This window comes from Notothenia rossii (genome assembly GCF_949606895.1).
Source record: "Notothenia rossii genome assembly, chromosome: 5".
Lineage (NCBI taxonomy): Eukaryota > Metazoa > Chordata > Actinopteri > Perciformes > Nototheniidae > Notothenia > Notothenia rossii.
The window spans coordinates 49633153-49652683 of NC_136903.1; the positions used below are offsets into that span (position 1 = coordinate 49633153).

The window sequence follows — 19531 nt, forward strand, 5'->3', positions numbered from 1 at the left end:
AATCGCATAATCAAGGATTTTAGCCCGCATAATCAAGGAATTTAGCCCGCATAATCAAGGATTTTTGCCCGCGTTTTTCTGGAGGGTCTAGTATATCAACTATGTGTGTAAATGTAAAAATAACACCAGAATGGAACCCAGAATTTCCCCCTGAATTGAATTAATAAAGTATGTATTCTTCTTCTTATCTACTTGATATTACTCAACAATGACATAGTTATTCTCAAACTGTAGCCCACTATTCCATGTCTTGACTCAACTGTAAAGTAAAGTGCTACACATTCTCATCATGAGTTTAGATAAGTTAGACTGAACACAGATGAGACTGTCTCTGTGTCAATCTCTTTCCTTTGTGTATATAATGTGTTCTTCTGAAAACATACCTGTTAAGGCGTAAGGAAGTTTATAATAATGCTTACACATGAATGTTTGACATATTAATTACAATTTCATAAAATTACCCAAAATAAATGAGAGCTGCAATACATAGGTGTTTCAATTTTCTTTTTAAAATAAATACACATTTTGTATATACAATAAATCCACTTAAATATATAAAAGTATTAATTTTAGAAACATTATTTAAAAGTAAAACCTAATTTAACTATATTGCCTTAGTTATTCATTTAGATTTACCTTATTAATTAAATTCGGTATGTTACGTCATTAATTTATTTCAGTACATGTGTTATAGGTGTATTTATTTATGTGTTATTGACGCTATTTTGACTGGTTATCTATACGTGTATAAGGACCTGTGTGATATTCTGGTATTGTACAGTAAGTCAGACAATATGGGAATATTTATTTGTCTCAATGAAACAAACAACACAATATAAACAATATTAAATAAAATGATAAATGATGGAGATGGAAAACATCCTGTACAACAGCATGATTTAAAAAAATGTTTTTAAATAATACGTTTGTGTAGTTTCCAAGCAGCTGTTTTTGCCCTCAGTCGGTGCTGTAATGTCTAAAGACTTCTGGCTTTCCTCCTGCTGCATCATGTTCTTCTGATCACACCATGGAGGGGCTGCTGGAGAAATACTGACACAAACATGAGAGTTCATTAAGACTGTTAAAGTCCTGTATATTCCTGAGGTATTTCAAATAAAAAACATGTAAAAGCCTTTTTGGTTGAATCTATTAGGCAAATAGCAAAACGTACTGCACTTAGGAAGGGGATGTTGACAGCTGACAGCAGGAATCCCAGTGCCATAGGGAAGAAGGACCTACAGAGGAAAACAAAAGAGTGGTCTCTGTGTTCACCTCTTGCCAAGGTGCATCATTCAACATTTCCAAGAAAAACAAACGTAATACAGAAATCAATCCATCAAACTGAGATAGACTAAGCATAAACAGCACACACCAAAATATTTGCATTGATTTCAAATACACACATTTTGTTGTTTATTACAATGTTATTATTACATTAGTATTACAACAATTTCCCAAATTGGGATCAATAAAGTTCTATCTTGTCTTCTCTTAATATTATTATTATGTTAGGGGAAAAACAATTATTGGGCTCCCTTGTTTTTCTGTCTTACCTAAATAAAAGCACAAAGCCATAACTCTCCACCAGCATTCCAAAGATTGCCCAACGGCACAGCACCAGAGTCACGCCTCCAAGGAAGAAGAAAGAACCCCGAAACTTCTGTCTTTGGAAGAAGAAGTGGGTTGTCCTCCTGAAGCCGATGATGAGAGCCAAGCCACTCAGAAAAAGAATCTACAGGGAGTCATTAAACCAAAACAAGGGAAATATTTAACACATATACTGTATATATATATATTGCTATTTGTGTTATTTGATGAATCCACACAGTCCTGTTTCAATATATGGTCCCTGGTTTATTTTACAAAAAACAGACCTGGGGCTGTATTCACAAAGCATTTTATCTTACCGCTAGGAGTGCTCCTAACTCGCGCTAAAACATTTTACGTAGGAGTTTTTTCTTAAAAGTTATTCACAAACCCGCGGAGATCTACTCATACTAAGGATAAATCACTAAGAGTGAACTAAGAGTGACACGCCGTTGCTATGGATTACGTCGATTCTCGTGCATGAGTTTAGAAGCGGTCAGTACGGTGATTGGTTGTTCAGAGCAGGCGGTCTCTGTGAAACTCATCCGCAACATCCCACAAACGAGCCCACTAAATCACCGAAAAACAAGGAAATAGCCTAGGCTAGAAATGTATTCCTATCAAATAGTTATGGACAGTGCAGTTAGCAGAATACACGCATGATGACAAGTTTGTGCAGACCACGATAATGACGTTGTATACGTTAAAGAGAGAGAGCAAAAAATAAAAATACGTAAATTGCATTAAATCAAGGAGGCAATTAAAAGCACCCCGCAAACTATTATCCAATGAGCATATTTCCAGCACTTAAACACTTTCAATAACAGCCCATACCGCCGTTCAAGTCCCTCTATCATGATGAATGAAAGTGTCGTCGGCATTGCAAAGTTGCATTTTCCCTGTTGCTAAATATCGTAGTGTTGCCAAACATTTTATTTTTGGACTAATCGGGTTATTCCTGTTAGTCGGGGATGTTATTGCATCCCGCACTAATTCCACAACAAGTTTGATACCCTCAAGATTTAGCCTATATCTCTTGATCAATTCACAGTCTTCCATTGTCTCCAAAACATTTCGTCTCGCAGCCATTTTCAGATTCTTTGTGAATAGGTCTTACTGAGTTAGGAGTCCTCTCGAGGACTTTTAAGCTCTCCTAAACTTAGGTGCTACTTTTAGTCCTAAAATACTTTGTGAATTGCTCTTAGTGAATAAAATTAGGAGTCCTAAATTTAAGACTGACACGCCCATTATGTTTAGGAGTTTCTCCTAAATTCGCCAGTTAGGAGCTACTTTTAGCCCTAAGATCCTTTGTGAATACGGCCCCTGGTCTATTTCACCGAAAATATACCAGGGTGTATTTTAGAGAAAGTAGAACAGGGGCAGGTTGGCAGTGGAATAGCCTCAGGTCCAAGCTACGGGGCTTCTGAGTCCGGCAGGTCCTGCCCGATGGCCGGGGGTTTGAGGGAATGATGACACAACAAACTGAACACCGTAACATCCCATCTAGTGCTAAAGAGTGCATCCCAGTCACATGCCATACGTGCTCCAGCAACACAAAGAAGATCAAAAGAGCCAAAAAGGCATCAACGACGAAAAAATGAAGCAAAGTTATGAGAGTTTCTGTCCGTTGCATCTACATCTGCATCCTACTTCTGTTCTGGCCATACTTTGCATTTTCCATCAAAGGCGTCCCTCCATCACTGTAACTGTTCAGAAACTCGATGTCTGAGGAATGACAATTCTCTGCTTTCTGAGTAGCCACCCGTTACCGAAACTCAGCTCTGCTCTACTGCTGTAATACTGTTCACATTTACATCCAGGCCAACCCTTGCACACATGATTAATGAGTCTGTAGGCCTGACACACAGCGTGTCAACAGTAACCTGCTTGGAACTAATGTCACGGGTAGTGATTCAGTGATCAAACTATGCTAACCCGGTATGTAGATGAGGTCCTAAATCATATTTGTGTAGCTTCATATGTATTTTAAATTAAATTATCTGATGATGGCTTGTGGTCAGTCTCTGCCACGAACGTTGGAAGACATAAGATAAAGGTCGCAAGTTTATTTAATTAATTTCCTCAGTTTTTCTCCATTTACTGTGAGGTTTCTTTGGTTTTGTCCGTCCACTTAGATGCACATTTGTCACAACTCTTTCTAATGTTTAGCCTGACACTTTCTGTTTGATATTTGTGAACCAAATCAATTTTGGAAAGTATTTAATCAATCATTTTTTTAAGAAGAATTTTGAGGGAACTTTAGTTAAATAGAGTATAATTGTCATGTTATACTTACTTAAATGTTTATTTACAGATTAAAGCTGCACTAATCCATTTTTAAGATGAATGATTGATTCAAAGTGTGATAAACTAGGTCAACGATTGTCTTATCTCTAAATGTTAACATGAGTCAGTGTTGGTGTAAGGTGTGATATGCAGGGAAGCCGTAATGGCCCGTCTACACAGCAGCGTTAAAAAAATCTTCCAACGCTTCCAACGCTTCTCTGGCCATTGACTTTGAATGGGGTGACGTCACTTTGCCTCGCTTTTCGCCGAACTGCATTGCTGGGAAGCAAAGCGAAGATTTCCAGGATTTTCAGGATTCAAAAGTTGAGCCATATTCAACTTTTGAAGCTGAGGTGGAAGCGTCAGCCAATCAAATCCCCTTTATGCAAATCTGACAGTACAAGCGCTAGCCAATCAAACCGCGTGCAAGCTGGGAGAGCCAGACCGCAGTTCATTTTCTATATTCCTGAAAATGGAGGAGAAATTAGTTATTGCAAATCACCCGGTTCTTTATGACCAGTCGCTAATAACTTACCGGGATACAAACCGGAGGAACCAGGCATGGAGGGAGGTGGCAAAGACAGTGGGTGAAACTGGTAGGTTTTCGCCTGTTTGGGGATTTTATATCCAGTTTACTTAGTTTTAACATTGCTATTGCTTTGTATGTCGGGGGCGGGAGATTCATGTGATTGGTTGTTGGTCGCGTTGCTCGCAAAAAATCCCCAAGCTTTCAGACACGCCCAGCTCCAAGATTTTCAAGATTTTTTTAACGCTGCTGTGTGGACGGGCCGTAAGGGGGTGAAAAGTTAGGACGATTCTAAGGGCCCGTGACTGACAGGGGCCCAATCATTTTTTAGAACATTAAGAAGTAACTTTTCATCATTCATCAATCATCAACATTAATATAACGTTATATTCATGATGTACTCACTAAACTTACGATTCATTACACTTTTTTTCTTCCAAAAGTTAATTATCCAAAGCCTCTGCACACCCCCCTCTATTTACATGTAATGGTTTGGTCCTGCCTCCAAACGTGGTGCAGCACCGGCCCTTTCTAGCAGAGAGTGACGGAGCGTCCACAAAGCAGCGTGCGTTGACGCTTGGCGGTGGGCGTGTCTGAAGCTTGGGGAGTCAACGCGAGCAACGCGACCAACAACCAATCACATGAATCTCCCCAAACAGGCGAAAACCTACCAGTTTCACCCACTATCTCTGCCACCTCCCTCCATGTATGGCTCCTCCGGTTTGTATCCCGGTAGAGAGGAACAGAGACTGATCATACAGCACCGGGTGATTCACGACCGCAATGATTATTTTCTCCTCCATTTTATGGAACATGTAGAAATGACCTGCGGTATGGCTCTCGCAGCATACACGCGGTTTGATTGGCTAGCTGTTGTACTGGCAGATTTTCATAAACGGGATTTGATTGGCTGACGCTTCCGCCAGCAACGCGTAGCTACGCTCCCCACAATGCAGTTTGGCGAAGCGTGACGTCACCCCATTCAAAGTGAATGGGCAGAAGCGTTGAAGCTTCAACGCACGCCGCTGTGTGGACGGGCCGTGAGAGCATGTGAGGAGGGATGCTAGTACTTACAGATGTAGTGATTCATTTCAGACAGTTTGAAACGCGAGGGCCGTGATTGGTACGTGATCTGCCCTCGCTCAAGGGAAAACCTCCAGCTTGACTTGAGACCGCCCCCGTGATGGATAAATGTAATGAAGCCAGCTGCAATGGATCATTGATCCACCAGGGGGTACAGTGGGGTTCCACACTGGAGCTCATGTGAAATAAAGTCAGATACAGTACGCTGGATGTACAGCGGAACTTTGTTAAGATCCATATGTCATGGATATCATACTACTGTGCTAAATAAGAGACATGTAATCATTTACAAAACATCACCATGTTATTATTTAACAAAATAATGTTGTTATTCGAAAGAAAAAAAACGGGAGGAAATGCAGCCCGGCTCTCGATTTTTAATCCTAATTTAATCATCATCTTCACCACGATCATTTATGTTTATGTTCGCCGAATTGACATGAAATCACTGACACAAATGAATATACTGTATTCAACTTCATTAAAACGTTATTAACGTGCCTAAACTCAGTAATTCACCAAAAATATGTATATTTTAATGGAGCTTCGTCGGTCGATCAGGATCCCAAAGCATAACGGAGGGATCCTCATCTGGATGAAGGGTGTTATTTTCCCCATAAGGAACAATTCGCTGCAAATTATCCCGCTTATTACACGGCCACATTCTCAACAAAGTAACGACATGACTCCCAATATTAATTGAAATGCTTTTATGGATTTAGAAAATATTTTATTGATTTAAAAAATAGTTGTATGTATTGATTTAAATTGACATGCATCCGCTAAGAAAAATAGTCCGTTGTTACCGTTTTTTAAACAGTCTGAATGAAACGGCAGCTCTCAGCTGTGTATTTACAAAACAAATGGCCCATCAACCACAGCTCTCTCTCCCCCCCCCCCCCCTCCCCCCCTGATCTTTCTTCTCCAGCAGCTAAATTAACTGTAGGTTACTCCGAGTGACCATAGACTGTATGTGACAAGCTTACAGTTAGTGACGTAACAACACCATAAAAGCTGGTGGGTTGAAAGCAATACGGGAGGTAAAAATAACTAGAATAATTGTGATTCATTTATTGTGGCTTTTATGTTTTTAGGTATAAAATGTTATGTAATTCAGGCTTATAGTTCACCCTTCTCTAAAAGCCTTCAACAATGACAATATTCATAGTAATTTAATAAATCCTTCCAACACACATTGTAAAAAATAGCCTACTGTAAGTTAAGAAATCATTCCAATATGTACATCTTCTGATGTAACAACAATAACATTATAAATAGTAACATAGCTGAACATGGTATTGCACATTTAGCTTTGAGTGTTACTGACCTGAGATGTTTTTATTACATGAATTAAGGTGACTGAGGCTTTTTAACATACAGGGATGCAAACTCATCAGGGATGAAAAAGGTGACAAGGATCCGAGCCCCCGGCTCCCCCACCCCACAGAATATTGGCTTTAAAATTAGGAATTATAGAGGATATTAGCAGAACAACTAAAGCAGCAGTGTTAATAATAACAGAAACGCCAAAGAGTCGCATCTAATATAAATATATAAAAGCATTTATTTTAAATTGTGTAGCAGTCAGTTTATAATTTTGGCAGCACTGTTGAGCATTTTGAAAATGTATTTTCATGCCTCTGTGCAAGGCTTAGTCTTTCTATCTTTATAGCCACATGGTGCAAAGTAACTAAGTTCATAAACTCAACAAGTACTATACTTGGGCACAATTTTGAGATACTTGTACTTTATTTAAGTATTTCAATGTTTTGCTACTTTGTTCTTCTACCCCAATACAGTTCAGAGGTACATGGTGTACTTCTACTCCACTACATGTATTTAATACCTTTAGTTACTTTGCAGATGTGGATGAATGATGTGAAATATAATCAAGTGTTAAATCCGACTTTAGTTCCACCTGGAGCAAATCCACAAGCTACCCTGCAGTATACAAAGTCATTCAAACTAGCTGCACCTTTACCAGCTTTGAGAACACTTTCATGATCAATCATTATAAAACATATCATATATTATTCTGAAATGGACCAATCTGCACAATGACTACTTTTACTGTCGCTACTTTCACTATATTTTGATGAGAATACTTTTCTACTTTTACTTGAGGAACATTTTGAATGCAGGACTTTTACTGTAACAGAGTATTCCTACACTCTGGTACTTCTACTTTTACTCAAGTACAAGATCTGAGTACTTTTACTTTTACTCTAGTACAAGATCTGAGTAGGCTACTTCTACTTTTACTCTAGTACAAGATCTGTGTGCTTCTACTTTTACTCAAGTACAAGAACTGAGTGCTTCTACTTTTACTCAAGTCCAAGATCTGAGTACTTCTACTTTTACTCTAGTACAAGATCTGTGTGCTTCTACTTTTACTCAAGTAAAAGACCTGAGTGCTTCTACTTTTACTCAAGTACAAGATCTATGTGCTTCTACTTTTACTCAAGTACAAGATCTGAGTACTTCTACTTTTACTCAAGTACAATATATATATATACTTATACCACCTCTGTTTATAGCCTATGAAAAAAACGATTAGAAATAGAAGGCTAAAGCTAACGTTAGCAGATAGTGACAATGTATGCTAGCTAGCTAGCTCAACGATTCCTTAAATAATATTGCCACAGAAAAACTTTTCAGTTCACATCACGCTCTGCCGCTCCAATAGGGAGCTCTGCTCTGAACACCTGAACGGCCCGTTCTAACAGCTGTTCACCAGCGGTCCAGTCTGTGCCACAGTGACTCCGGACGCACAGTTAATATAGCTGCTTAAGCTAGACCATCATGTCGGAGCAGCAGAGCCTGATTATACATCCACCATGAGCAGAGCCGACAGGCAGGAAGACTCGAGCACACAGCTCGCACTTCATTATAATATATATAAAAAAGAACACCATGCGTGTCATGATGGCACATAACAGCTCACGGCCGCAGATTACTCCGGGTCCCAGACCCCCCCATACCCCAAAAATATTTGTATTGCAGATCTACATCAATCACGCAAACAACCTATTTTGGATTCAAAACGGCGAATTTCGCCGAAAGGTGATAAGTTTGCATCACTGAACATAGACAGAGCACAACTGAAACATAACATCTGAAACGATGTAACAACATAATACAGTTATGGGGATGCAGCTTGGGATGTGAGGAGTGAGGGACACGGCTTAGAACGGGCATGTCGCCTGGCAGGACAGGAGAGTGTGTGCAACAGTCTGCCTTGATCTATGAATTCATGTCCGTGACACTCACTGCTGCCCACAGCTGTTGTATAGAAGGAAAACCTCCTTCACTTCATGAAAGTGTTTTAACCACACACACCTCTACACACACATGACGGGTGTTATTTTCCCCATAAGGAACAAGTCGCTGCAAATTATCCCGCTTATTACATGGCCACATTCTCAACAAAGTAACGACATGACTCCCAATATTAATTTAAATGCTTTTATGGATTTAGACAATGTTTTTATTGATTTAAAAAATAGTTGTATTGATTTAAAAAATAGTTGTATGTATTGATTTAAATTGACATGCATCCGCTAAGAAAAATAGTCCGTTGTTACCGTTTTTTAAACAGTCTGAATGAAACGGCAGCTCTCAGCTGTGTATTTACACAACTAATGGCCCATCAACCACAGCTCTCTCCCCCCCTCCCCCCCTGATCTTTCTTCTCCAGCAGCTAAATTAACTGTAGGTTACTCTGAGTGACAAGCATACAGTTAGACACAACACTGTCATTGCAAGTGACCCTCAGTTAGTTGACTTTTATGTTCAACTGCTAAATTTGTTACTGATAAAAAAGGGCTTCTACTGTACCTAATTACCTTAACACTAGAACCGCCAGAGGTTTTTGTTCACGCCTACCTAAACCTGTCAAATCCGCTATTAGAATGCAATTTTTAACAACATAGGGTGTGAAGGATTATTTGAATTATTTGAAGTATTAAAGTACCTTGTTATGGCAGGAAAGTTAAATCTAGTATATTCATTTTAAAGTCACCTTATATATATTCATGTGTGTTAAATTTGAAGGGACAAAGTATATTTTCCCTCCCCAATATATTGAGGTGAAGTCTTTGTGTTCAGAGAGGGATGTGAGCAGGGGACATCCTTATTTGGGGATAGCTCCAAAACTCTGGAATGTTTCCCTCATAAAAGAAGAGGGTGCGTTACACATGCTTAGGGCAAATGTGTGTGTTTTCATTGCAGTAAATATATGTGCTGCGTGATTACTGTTCAACTATACCTCTGTTTTTATTCTTTCATGTGTGGGTACTAAATGGCTACAAACATTGTGGAGAAATTAGCTTAAACATGTTTTATTACTCTATATCAGGGGTGCCCACAATTTTTTGGCCGGTGAGCTACTTTTGCTCACGGGGGTCTACCAACCAAAAATAAAATCCCATATTGCAAGGGGCTGAATAACACGTTTTATTTATACTTGGGATAACTACAACAACTCTATTTGGGTTCTTGAACAGAAACAAATACATGAATACATAAAAAGGCATGTTAACCTCTCTCTCTCTCTATTTCTCTATCTCTCTCTCTATTTCTCTATCTCTCTATTTGTCTCTCTCTCTCTCTATTTCTCTATCTCTCTCTCTCTATTTCTCTATCTCTCTCTCTATTTCTCTCTCTCCTCTCTCTCTCTCTCTATTTCTCTATCTCTCTCTCTCTATTTCTCTCTCTCTCTCTCCCTCTCTCTCTCTCTATCTCTCTCTCCTTCTCTTGCTGACTGTCCCTTCATTTCCCTGTTAAGAAATACATAAAAACAAGCAGGGTAAGAAACCTCTCTCCATGGTCCTGATATAATGCTGCAAAACACAATTCAATATATTTAGGTGGGTCCCTACCATATTCTGATGACTTGCACTGAATGGAGTCCGTCAATGTTGCATAATCAGGACAGTAACTGCTGATGGCTAGTCTCAGACAGGCCTCCAAATGTTTATCAGTTAATTGGGAACGGTATTTCGACTTCACTATCTTCATTTGGGAGAAGGCTGACTCGCATAAATAAGTTGAGCCGAAGAGTGAGGTCAGTGAGGTGGCACATTTTCTGACGTTTGGATACTTTTCAACCCTGAATAAGTTCCAAAACTGTCCGGCATGGGCACGCGCCTTTAACTGAATGTCGGCCTGCAGCGACAACATCTCATCCTCCAGCGCAGACGGGTTCAGATGAAACACTGCTCCGATGTTTTGGGCCAGCGAATCAATATCATGGTCTTCACTAAACGGATAGCACATGAATGTGGCGATTGGCTCGAGCAAAGCGAAGTCTCGGAAGCGTTTCTCGAAGTCAGATGTAATGTTATTGACTTGCTCTGTGTAGCGCACACTGTCAAGGAGCGCGCTGTCCTTCCCTTGCTTCTCCAGCTCAGAGGCGATGTTTTTGAAGTTGGCCAAATCTTTGCGCTGCAGCTTTGAACACAGCAGATGCAGTCTTCGTTTGAAGGCATTAACTGAGCTGATCATGTCAACCACAGTTCTGTCTTTCCCTTGTAGCTCCAAGTTCAGCTCATTTAACATGTGTGTAATTTCTGTTAAAAACGCCAGATCTAACAGCCACTCCTCGTCATCTAGACGTGCGTACTCCGCGAGCTTGGTGCCATGGAGAAATTCCTTTATCTCCGGTAGAAGCACTCGAAATCTCTGGAGAAAATTGCCCCTGCTCAGCCATCTTACGTCGGTGTGTAGTAAGAGGTCAGTGTGAACACAGTCGGCATCCTCCAGATATGCACGAAACAGCCGTCTTTGAAGAGGTCTTGCCCGAATAGAACAGGCCACTTTAAGTGACACATCCATGACCTCTTTCATGTTCAGCATTTTTGCACAAAGTGCGTGCTGGTGTATGATGCAGTGATAATTCAGAAAGTCAGGGAATGTGTCATCCTCTCTGCATTTTGCAATGAAGCCATTACAACGGCCCACCATCGCAGGCGCACCATCCGTTGTGATGGAACTCAACTTAGACATGGGGAGTTTAGTGTTGTCAACAAAGTTTTTAAATGTCCGAAAAATGTCCTCGCCCCGAGTGTGTTCATTCATTGGCAGAATTGTCAGCAATTCCTCTTTCGCCGTCATGTCTGTGAACACCATCCGGATAAAAACGCACAATTGCGCTGTATCGCTCACGTCAGTGGACTCGTCTAGTTGGAGTGAGAAACACTCGCAGTCTTCTATGTCCTTCCTGAGTTGCTGGGTCAAATCCTTAGCCATGACTTCACAGCGACGTGTGACTGTGCTCCGTGATAATTGGACGGCCTTGATAGCGTTTACTACTTCTGTTTTGTTTGTGTAATCCCGAAACAAGGCGTCTGCTGCTTCTACGAAGGCTTCTTTCACCATCTCTCCATCTTGAAAGGATTTTTTGTGTTTGATTATAGCGTGACTCACTCGTAGAGATGCTTCATTGGCTGCCTTTGCGGTGGATGTCGGCTTTAAGAAAAGTGACTGCTGTCCAGCTAATTGTGATTTAAGTTCCCTCACCTTTCTCTTTCTTAACTCGCTACTCGGAGGGAAGTCGCTGTCATATGCCTTGTGAACACTCCGATAATGCCTCTCCACGTTAGCTTTCTTTGGCAGAGCGACACTTGCTTTACAAATAAGGCAAATAACCTTTGAATGTGACATCACAAAAAAATATTCTTCCTCCCATTCTGGATGGAAGTGGTGTGTTTTTAGCTTTTTCCTCGGTCCCGCACTCATTTTGTTGTTTTTATCTTGTTTATCTCTTTAACTTAATTTGAGTTTCCCGGCACTTGACTGATTTTGTATTGCTTTGCATTCTGGGTTAACAGACTGGAAAGTGATAGGTCGCTTTTTCTGTCAATCAAGTAAACTCCTGAATTAAGTGGCAGGGAGGCCAAGGGAGGAGGGATCAAAACCTGTTTTGTCTATTTTAACGGAGCTGGATTTTTGTTTTTATGAATGACTCGCGATCTACCAGCATTGCCCCTGCGGTCGACTGGTCGACCGCGGTCGACGTACTGGGCACCTCTGCTCTATATGAAATGGAAGCAGCTTTTATGACAGGGACGAGAGAGCTGGGGGAGGGGACATTCTTCTTAAGATTTTCAACATGTCAATTATCAGGGAAATCTACTTGTTTTAAATAGATGTGTGTGGTTAGTTACTTTGTATTAATAATAACAGTATGTGTAAAGGAAGCTGGAAATATGCAATGTGAAACCTTTTATTTGAAGTAAAGATGTGAACAATAGCTCAAATGGGTGGAAAGGCTGCAGGACAAATGAGTGTGTTCTCTATATTGGGCCTGTGTGAAGTTTGACTATTTGAAAAGCATCTCTAATACTACTTAAGAGCATAGGTAATGTGTTCCTCGTTATTATTGATATGAAAGTAATTTACATGTATTACGTATATTTAGCCAACTATAACAACTATATCTTAAAACATACTTTTAACTTGTGTGTGGTAACCTGAGGGGGGGAAAATGGAAACAGGGACAAAGGGCCATAAAGGGGATGTGTGTGTGCTGGCTGCAAGATGTGAAATAAGATAAGGAAACTTGTTGTTTAGAGCAGGTTCGTACCAGACACCAAAAGGTATCTGGTTTTCGTCAAACTGAAAGAGACTTTTTGTTTCCGGGTTTCTTCTGCTGTGTCGCACTGATTGGGTGCGACAGGCCATGTGTTGGTCTCTCCCAATAACATGACCTCTGGGGGAAAGCACGCACACACCTCCTCCTGTGTTTTTAGTATGAAAGCCTGTGTTTTCCTTTGGTTCAATCTCTTTTTCTTCAGGCTGACCAGAGAGTAAGACAGGAGAAAGAGCAGGAAGTACTTCCTTTGTATTTGTATTGTTACTTTGTATCATTAAACAAGATTATTGTTTAGCTTGCATTTTGGTGTTTCTTAATCCCTTCCTTTTTACGAATTTACCCAGCTTACCAAACGACACGCGGAGACGAGGTTGGTTTTAAACATCCTCCTAATCTCCAACAGGTGCTACATAACACACTTTCAGGAAAAGTCACGGACTGGAAGACTTTAATATTTTATTGAAAAAAAGTGACATTGCGCACACACAACACACATCACACAAATTGACCCGATTGGCAGTTCTAGTGTTAAATAAACTCCCTAATTAATGAAACCAGTTCAATACGCATTATTCTTATTCTTATCATTCTTTATGAGAAATAGTCTTAAAATCAGATCTGTTTTTTAAATGAAATCTGACGGCAGGCAGTTAGCTCTGATCACCTATGATAAATGCGCCACACCTAATCTAGCCATTCAGCCACAGAGGTCCCTCTATACAAATCAAACTGTAGACGGTGTGAAAGCACCTACTGTTTTAAATAATGGTCGGAATGTGACCTGTGAGCCTTCTGAATTACCGTGGGACAGCACATTGTAAACTAAAATGTTCAATCAATAAAGTAACATCTTATCTTATCTTATCTTAATAATATCTTCATATTAATAATAATAATAAATCATACAGTATGTGTCTGAAAGGGAGCAGGAGGAAGCAAACACAAAAATATACAAAAAATATACTGCATATTAAAGCAAACGATTGTAAAGGTAAAAGTATTAGCATAACAAATAAAGAAGTGTAATGTAAACATTTACATTATAATTATGATTATTTAATATAAAAAGACTATATATTATTGAATTACAAGATTAGATATACTTTAGTTGATCTAAAATATTGATGTGTCAAATGCTCTTCAAAACACAACTGAAAGTCCATGAAACTTGTCTTTCTGTATTTGTGAATGAAGCGCCATCTCCTGGTTAAAACCGGAAATTGAAAATCTGGCAACGCCCTCTTGGAAAATAGAGGGAGGGCTTAACATTCCTCTATACCAGTGGTTCCCAACCGGTGTGCCGCGGCACACTGGGGTGCCGCGAGCATTGTCCAAGTGTGCCGCAAAAAAACGTATTTTTATGTTCCACATTTTTTTCTCGCTTAATAAACTTCACTTCATATACACTTTATTTTATTACATGTACAATGGAGTTCATAAGCTAATAAAACATATATTGCTCAGATTTAGAAATATTAAACAGCTTAAATTCTCATGATTTACATCAGCCGTCATTGTTTACGGTGTGCAGAGCAGCTTTTTATCCTCGCGCCAAATAATGTCAAGATGGATTGTTACGTAGTGACAATAAATAAAGAAACACCCCAGCCCTCAACAACACAGGCAGGGATGAAAGAACATGATGGAACAGCAGTGCAAAAGAAGTCTAAAATAACATTAATATCAGCCACAAGTTTAAACAGCAGAGCTCAGGATGAACTCGCAGAGCTATCTATGGACCGCTCCTTGATACTGAAGCACGGGGAACTACGTCTGGATATATTTTGGCTGCTTGTGGGACACGAGTATCCATCCCTCTTAGAGAGTGCCATCAAGGTGTTTTTACAGTTTCCAACCTCCTACTTGTGCGAGCTGGCGTTTTCCTCACTCGCATATGTCAAAAACAAGACCCGCACCCGGCTGTCAGTGGAGCAGGACCTCCGCGTTGCGCTGTCAACTACCCCCCACGCATCAAGAGACTCTGCTCACAAAAGCAGGCACAAGTGTCGCACTAGCACCGTGTAACGGTCTGAGAAATGTTTATGTTTGGATGTTAATTTGTGTGCCTTTCTTATAAATGTATGATTTATGATTTTGTCAATCAGTATTATCTGGATAGCGAAATGCAGAATGTTTCATATTTGGGATGTGGTTGATGAGTCACATGACCACAGTCAGGTCAGAGGGCATTGTTTCATCCCTCCAATTGTATTAAGTTATTATTTAATCTAAGTGATCATAGGCCTGCCTCTTTTGAAATCCAAATGTAAAATAATAACTGTATTGATATGTATTCGTGTTTTTACACAGGTAGGCCTACTATGTTCAGCCAAAACAAAGATCCTACTTAGTAGGCCTGTTTATAATATTGAATTCATCATAGAAATGGTGTTGCCATTTTTAGTCTGGTTCTTGTTATTATGTGTGAATACATTATTTGTTCTATAAAATGTTCTATTCAATTAAATACACACTTGAAAACCAATTTATGGTGTATTTATGGTTTTTAGTTTAAGCTCTGAAGTGGTTTTTAAATCTAGAAAAAGTTGGGGTGCCTTGGGGTCGAGAAATATTTTCAGGGGTGCCTTGGTAAAAAAAAGGTTGGGAACCACTGCTCTATACTGTTCTTAGGCAGGTCGTAGGCAGGAAGCTGTAAGCTGGAGTCTGAAATTCAGTGCTACATCTGTACGTGCGTACCATGTCTCAACGACTAACAAAGTCAGGCTTTCAAGAAAGAAAAGAAAGGAGAGAAAGACAAGAGAGAGGGACTAAAGGGCGACAGTATGTCACCCAGTTTTTCAAAAGAAAAGGTGGGTGTGGTCACGAGTGTTGGAAATTAGTCTGTATAGCTAAGCTTAGCCCATTGTAAATAATTATTGTAATGTTTTGCTGCCTGACATTAATAATGTCAATATCTTCACAGAAAATGCTGAGGTTTTTCATTTCACTCCTCTTTTAGCTGACATTTAAGTACATTTTTAGCAGCTATTCATACTAAATCAGTTGTCCCTCTGTGGGATTAGTTTTGTATCATAAAGATAAAACAACACTTTCTCAGAATAAAGCAAAACTATGAGTTTAAAAGAAAAAAAAACTGAGTCAAGCAAAATAAAATACATTTCAAAAATATAACTATAAGTTGCAAACAAATCATTTGTGTAATCATGTAAACTATAAGTATTTTTTCTTTGTTTTAACATAGGTTTTTGTTTGCAGTTCTTGTTTCTTCTTTCTCAATGATCAGACTTTTGCTCTCGCTGCAGCTTTCTCTTTTGCGCTCCCTCATTTTTTGTTTGAGATTCTGACACAAACCTCCCAGGTGGGCGGGACTTTCAGGGGTGCGTCCCCATTGGCTACTCAGTTTTTGAGTGACATCCCAGTCCTCCAGCTATTGTACAGTGCAGGCAGCTGCGGTGCGGTGCGGCGTAGTGATTGGCATTTCGAATCCCTTCGGGGACACAAATCTTTTGATTCAGTTCACTTTAAAGATTCGTTCACTGATTCGTTCACCGGTTCGCGAACGATTCGTCTTTGTACTTAATTCGTTCAGTGAGTCTTCACTACTGCCGAAGTCCGTACAAGAAGTTTGCTGGCGTAAAATGTATGATATTAAAACACATTTTACACCTCACCTTGCTGCCCCATGAATTATGCACTGGGAATAGACTACATATTATTTAAGAAATATAATTGGCCATCGTTAAATCTCATAAATGTGTGCCTGACTATACGATGTATTACAGCAGGCTAGCACGTTATACTTTCAAACCATAGACTGTATATATTAATGGACGTAGTGTCCGTGACGTCACCCATAGGATTCTGCAGAGTTGCCGAGAAGCCCTTAGTAGGCGGAGTCGGCCACTAACGGCTTGACAGCGACGTCAGAGTCTAATCCCGCCTGCTCCAAATAAGGGCAAAAAGGCGGAGCTAACAGTGTAGTTCCCCTATATAAACGTTACATTCATAATCAAATGAGACAATCTGCAAGAGAATTAGCTATATTTTGTTATTGTTAATGCTTGTCATTCACACGTTAAGAAAAGACGGACTCCACCGCCCGGACCTAACGGAGCCGCAGTGGGCTAGCTACATTCAAGCGCACAGCACAACATTTTAATTGTCTGGTATTTGTAACAATATTCCCTAAAAGGCACAATCACCACGAACAAGGCTAAAGCTAAAGGGTCAAGTACAGTAACTACAACTAACTAACTAACGTTGTAGCCTCTATGGTTGTAGCCTAGCAGAGTGGACAAGTAGCTGTTAGCTGACAGTGAGGCATGTACATGTCCATCAAAGTGACCACGCCCTAATTTATGCAAAAGCTTTAAGGCTTAATATTAATTTAACAGATGAGTTGAGAAAAAATTCACCCCCCCAATCCATATTCATGAAGGGGGGATCTAACTATACAGAGAATATGGTTTTTTGAGCCACGATGTAAACATGTTTATTTCTGCTGTAAAGTTGGGCATTTTAACATGGGGGTCTATGGAAATTGCCCCCTTCTGTAGACTGCTCCCACTGGCCACTAGATGAACTGCAGTTTGAGGCACTTCCGCATTGGCGTCCCGGCTCTTCCCCAGAGTTTGCCGCTTGTTTCAAACCCATGCACGTACTATGTGGCCTAACTTTAATCCCAAAGCATTAAACTCCATTTGGCCGAGTTCAAAGTGAATAAAAAAATATATCCTCTACATCGGTGACGATTTATTCATATGCTATGTACCCATCTATGTTTGTTTACCTTTAGCTAGCGGCTAAGCTAGTGGGACGCTACGGAGCCCAGCTATCCGCCCTCTGAAGCTTTTAGGGCCGACAGGGGGAGGAGAATACAACGCTGTGTGTATTTATTGCTAAGCTAGCTGGACGCTACGGTTCAGGTATCCGTCCTCTGAAGCTTTTAGGGCCGACAGGGGGAGGAGAATACAACGCTGTGTGTATTTACCTTTAGCTAACGGCTAAGCTAGCTGGATGCTACGGTTCAGGTATCCGTCCTCTGAGGCATTTATGGCGGACAGGTTGAGGAGGATGTCCCGCTCCTGTGTGTGTGTGTGTGTGTGTGTGCGTGTGTGCGTGTGTGCGTGTGTGTGTGTGTGTGTGTGTGTGTGTGTGTGTGTGTGTGTGTGTGTGTGTGTGTGTGTGTGTGTGTGTGTGTGTGTGTGTGTGTGTGTGTGTGTGTGTGTGTGTGTGTGTGTGTGTGTGTGTGTGTAACGGAGCTCAGATGTGAGGGATCTGATTACAGTTGTAATCCTCTGTCAAACTGCATGTTTTCTACCATATTTTATGAGAGATACAATTATTTTTTGCCACAGGAGTTTGACAGAGGATAACTGAAAAAGTACACAGTAAAATAACTTCATAGTAGCCTACTTGTGGTAGAAGTCCAACTTTTACTGAGTCCAACAATAAAGTACTTCATTGTATTTGTGGTAGTTGTCTAACTGAGTCCAACTCTGTGTAGATGGAACATCCAGCATTTTTGGAGGGGCCCTAACGGGACCCTCCTCTTGAAAGGAAGGGATAACATAAAATAACTGTAGGAAACAGTTCTGAACTGTTTCCGCCAGTTCTTTAAGTTTGTCGTTCGCAAACTGCTTCTCTTTAGCTTTCGGCGGAAGGCGGCGATTCAAACAAACGAATCGTTTTGTTGGAGGAATCAGTTCATCTCGTGCACTTCAAAGATTCGTTCAAAAAGAACGAATCGTTCGCCAACAACCCATCACTAGCACTGCGGCGTGGATAGAACACCCCCAGAAGAACCAGCATTTCAATTATTATAATACTACAAGTGAAAATATATGTAAGTATTGATCATTTGTGTTGTTTGTGCTGTACTATACGGTCTGTTTCTTTACTGTGTTAAGTGAGAAGTAAAGCTGCTATGAAAGTTAGCTTTTGCTACCTTTAGAGCCATAACAATGCAAGCTAAGTAGCCTAACAGTTAGCTACATAGCTAGCAGTGACTGAGCGTTCAGACACCAAAACTGACTCGTGTGCCTGACTCTACCAACAGGCTTTCATGATTCTGTTTAGATATGCAAGTATAAGCCATGATAGCTTATTTTATTAACACGCTAATTTGATATGAAAATCAATGGAGGCTGAGTTAACTTTGTAGGAAAACCTACCATCCATGATGCCCCTGAGCTGTGTTTTATTTGTTAACTTCATATTTTTCATTTCCTAAAACATTTATTTTCCTCTCATATTAACAGTGTGGATCATTGAGACAGCGTGGTGTCCAAAGTCTTATCCCGTTTTCCCACTTCCTCTGAGGGGACAGCACAGAGGGGGGCATGAAGAAAGACCTGCACCAGCTTCAACCACGCGTTGCTGTTATCACTTGCTCAGTGTCATTTCATTTGACCAAATGTCTAGATTTTATTATTATCCACCTTTTTGTTTTATGTCTTTTTATTTAAAACATTCTTTGAGACTTCTGGTTCAAA

The 19531-nt window shown here is 40.2% G+C and overlaps 1 protein-coding gene across 1 annotated transcript in view; it reads right to left on the bottom strand.

Annotated features, from left to right (window-relative positions):
• Positions 1 to 489: 489 nt before the first annotated feature.
• Positions 490 to 19531, bottom strand: part of golt1a (golgi transport 1A) — a 45227-nt gene continuing 26185 nt past the window's right edge. Inside the window, exons 3-5 of the mRNA XM_079681844.1 lie at positions 1554 to 1732; positions 1172 to 1235; positions 490 to 1050 (exon numbers count right to left, since the gene is read on the bottom strand). Of these exons, the coding sequence (XP_079537970.1) occupies positions 1021 to 1050; positions 1172 to 1235; positions 1554 to 1732 (273 nt within the window). The 3' untranslated portion in view covers positions 490 to 1020. The remainder of the gene's footprint in view (positions 1051 to 1171; positions 1236 to 1553; positions 1733 to 19531) is intronic.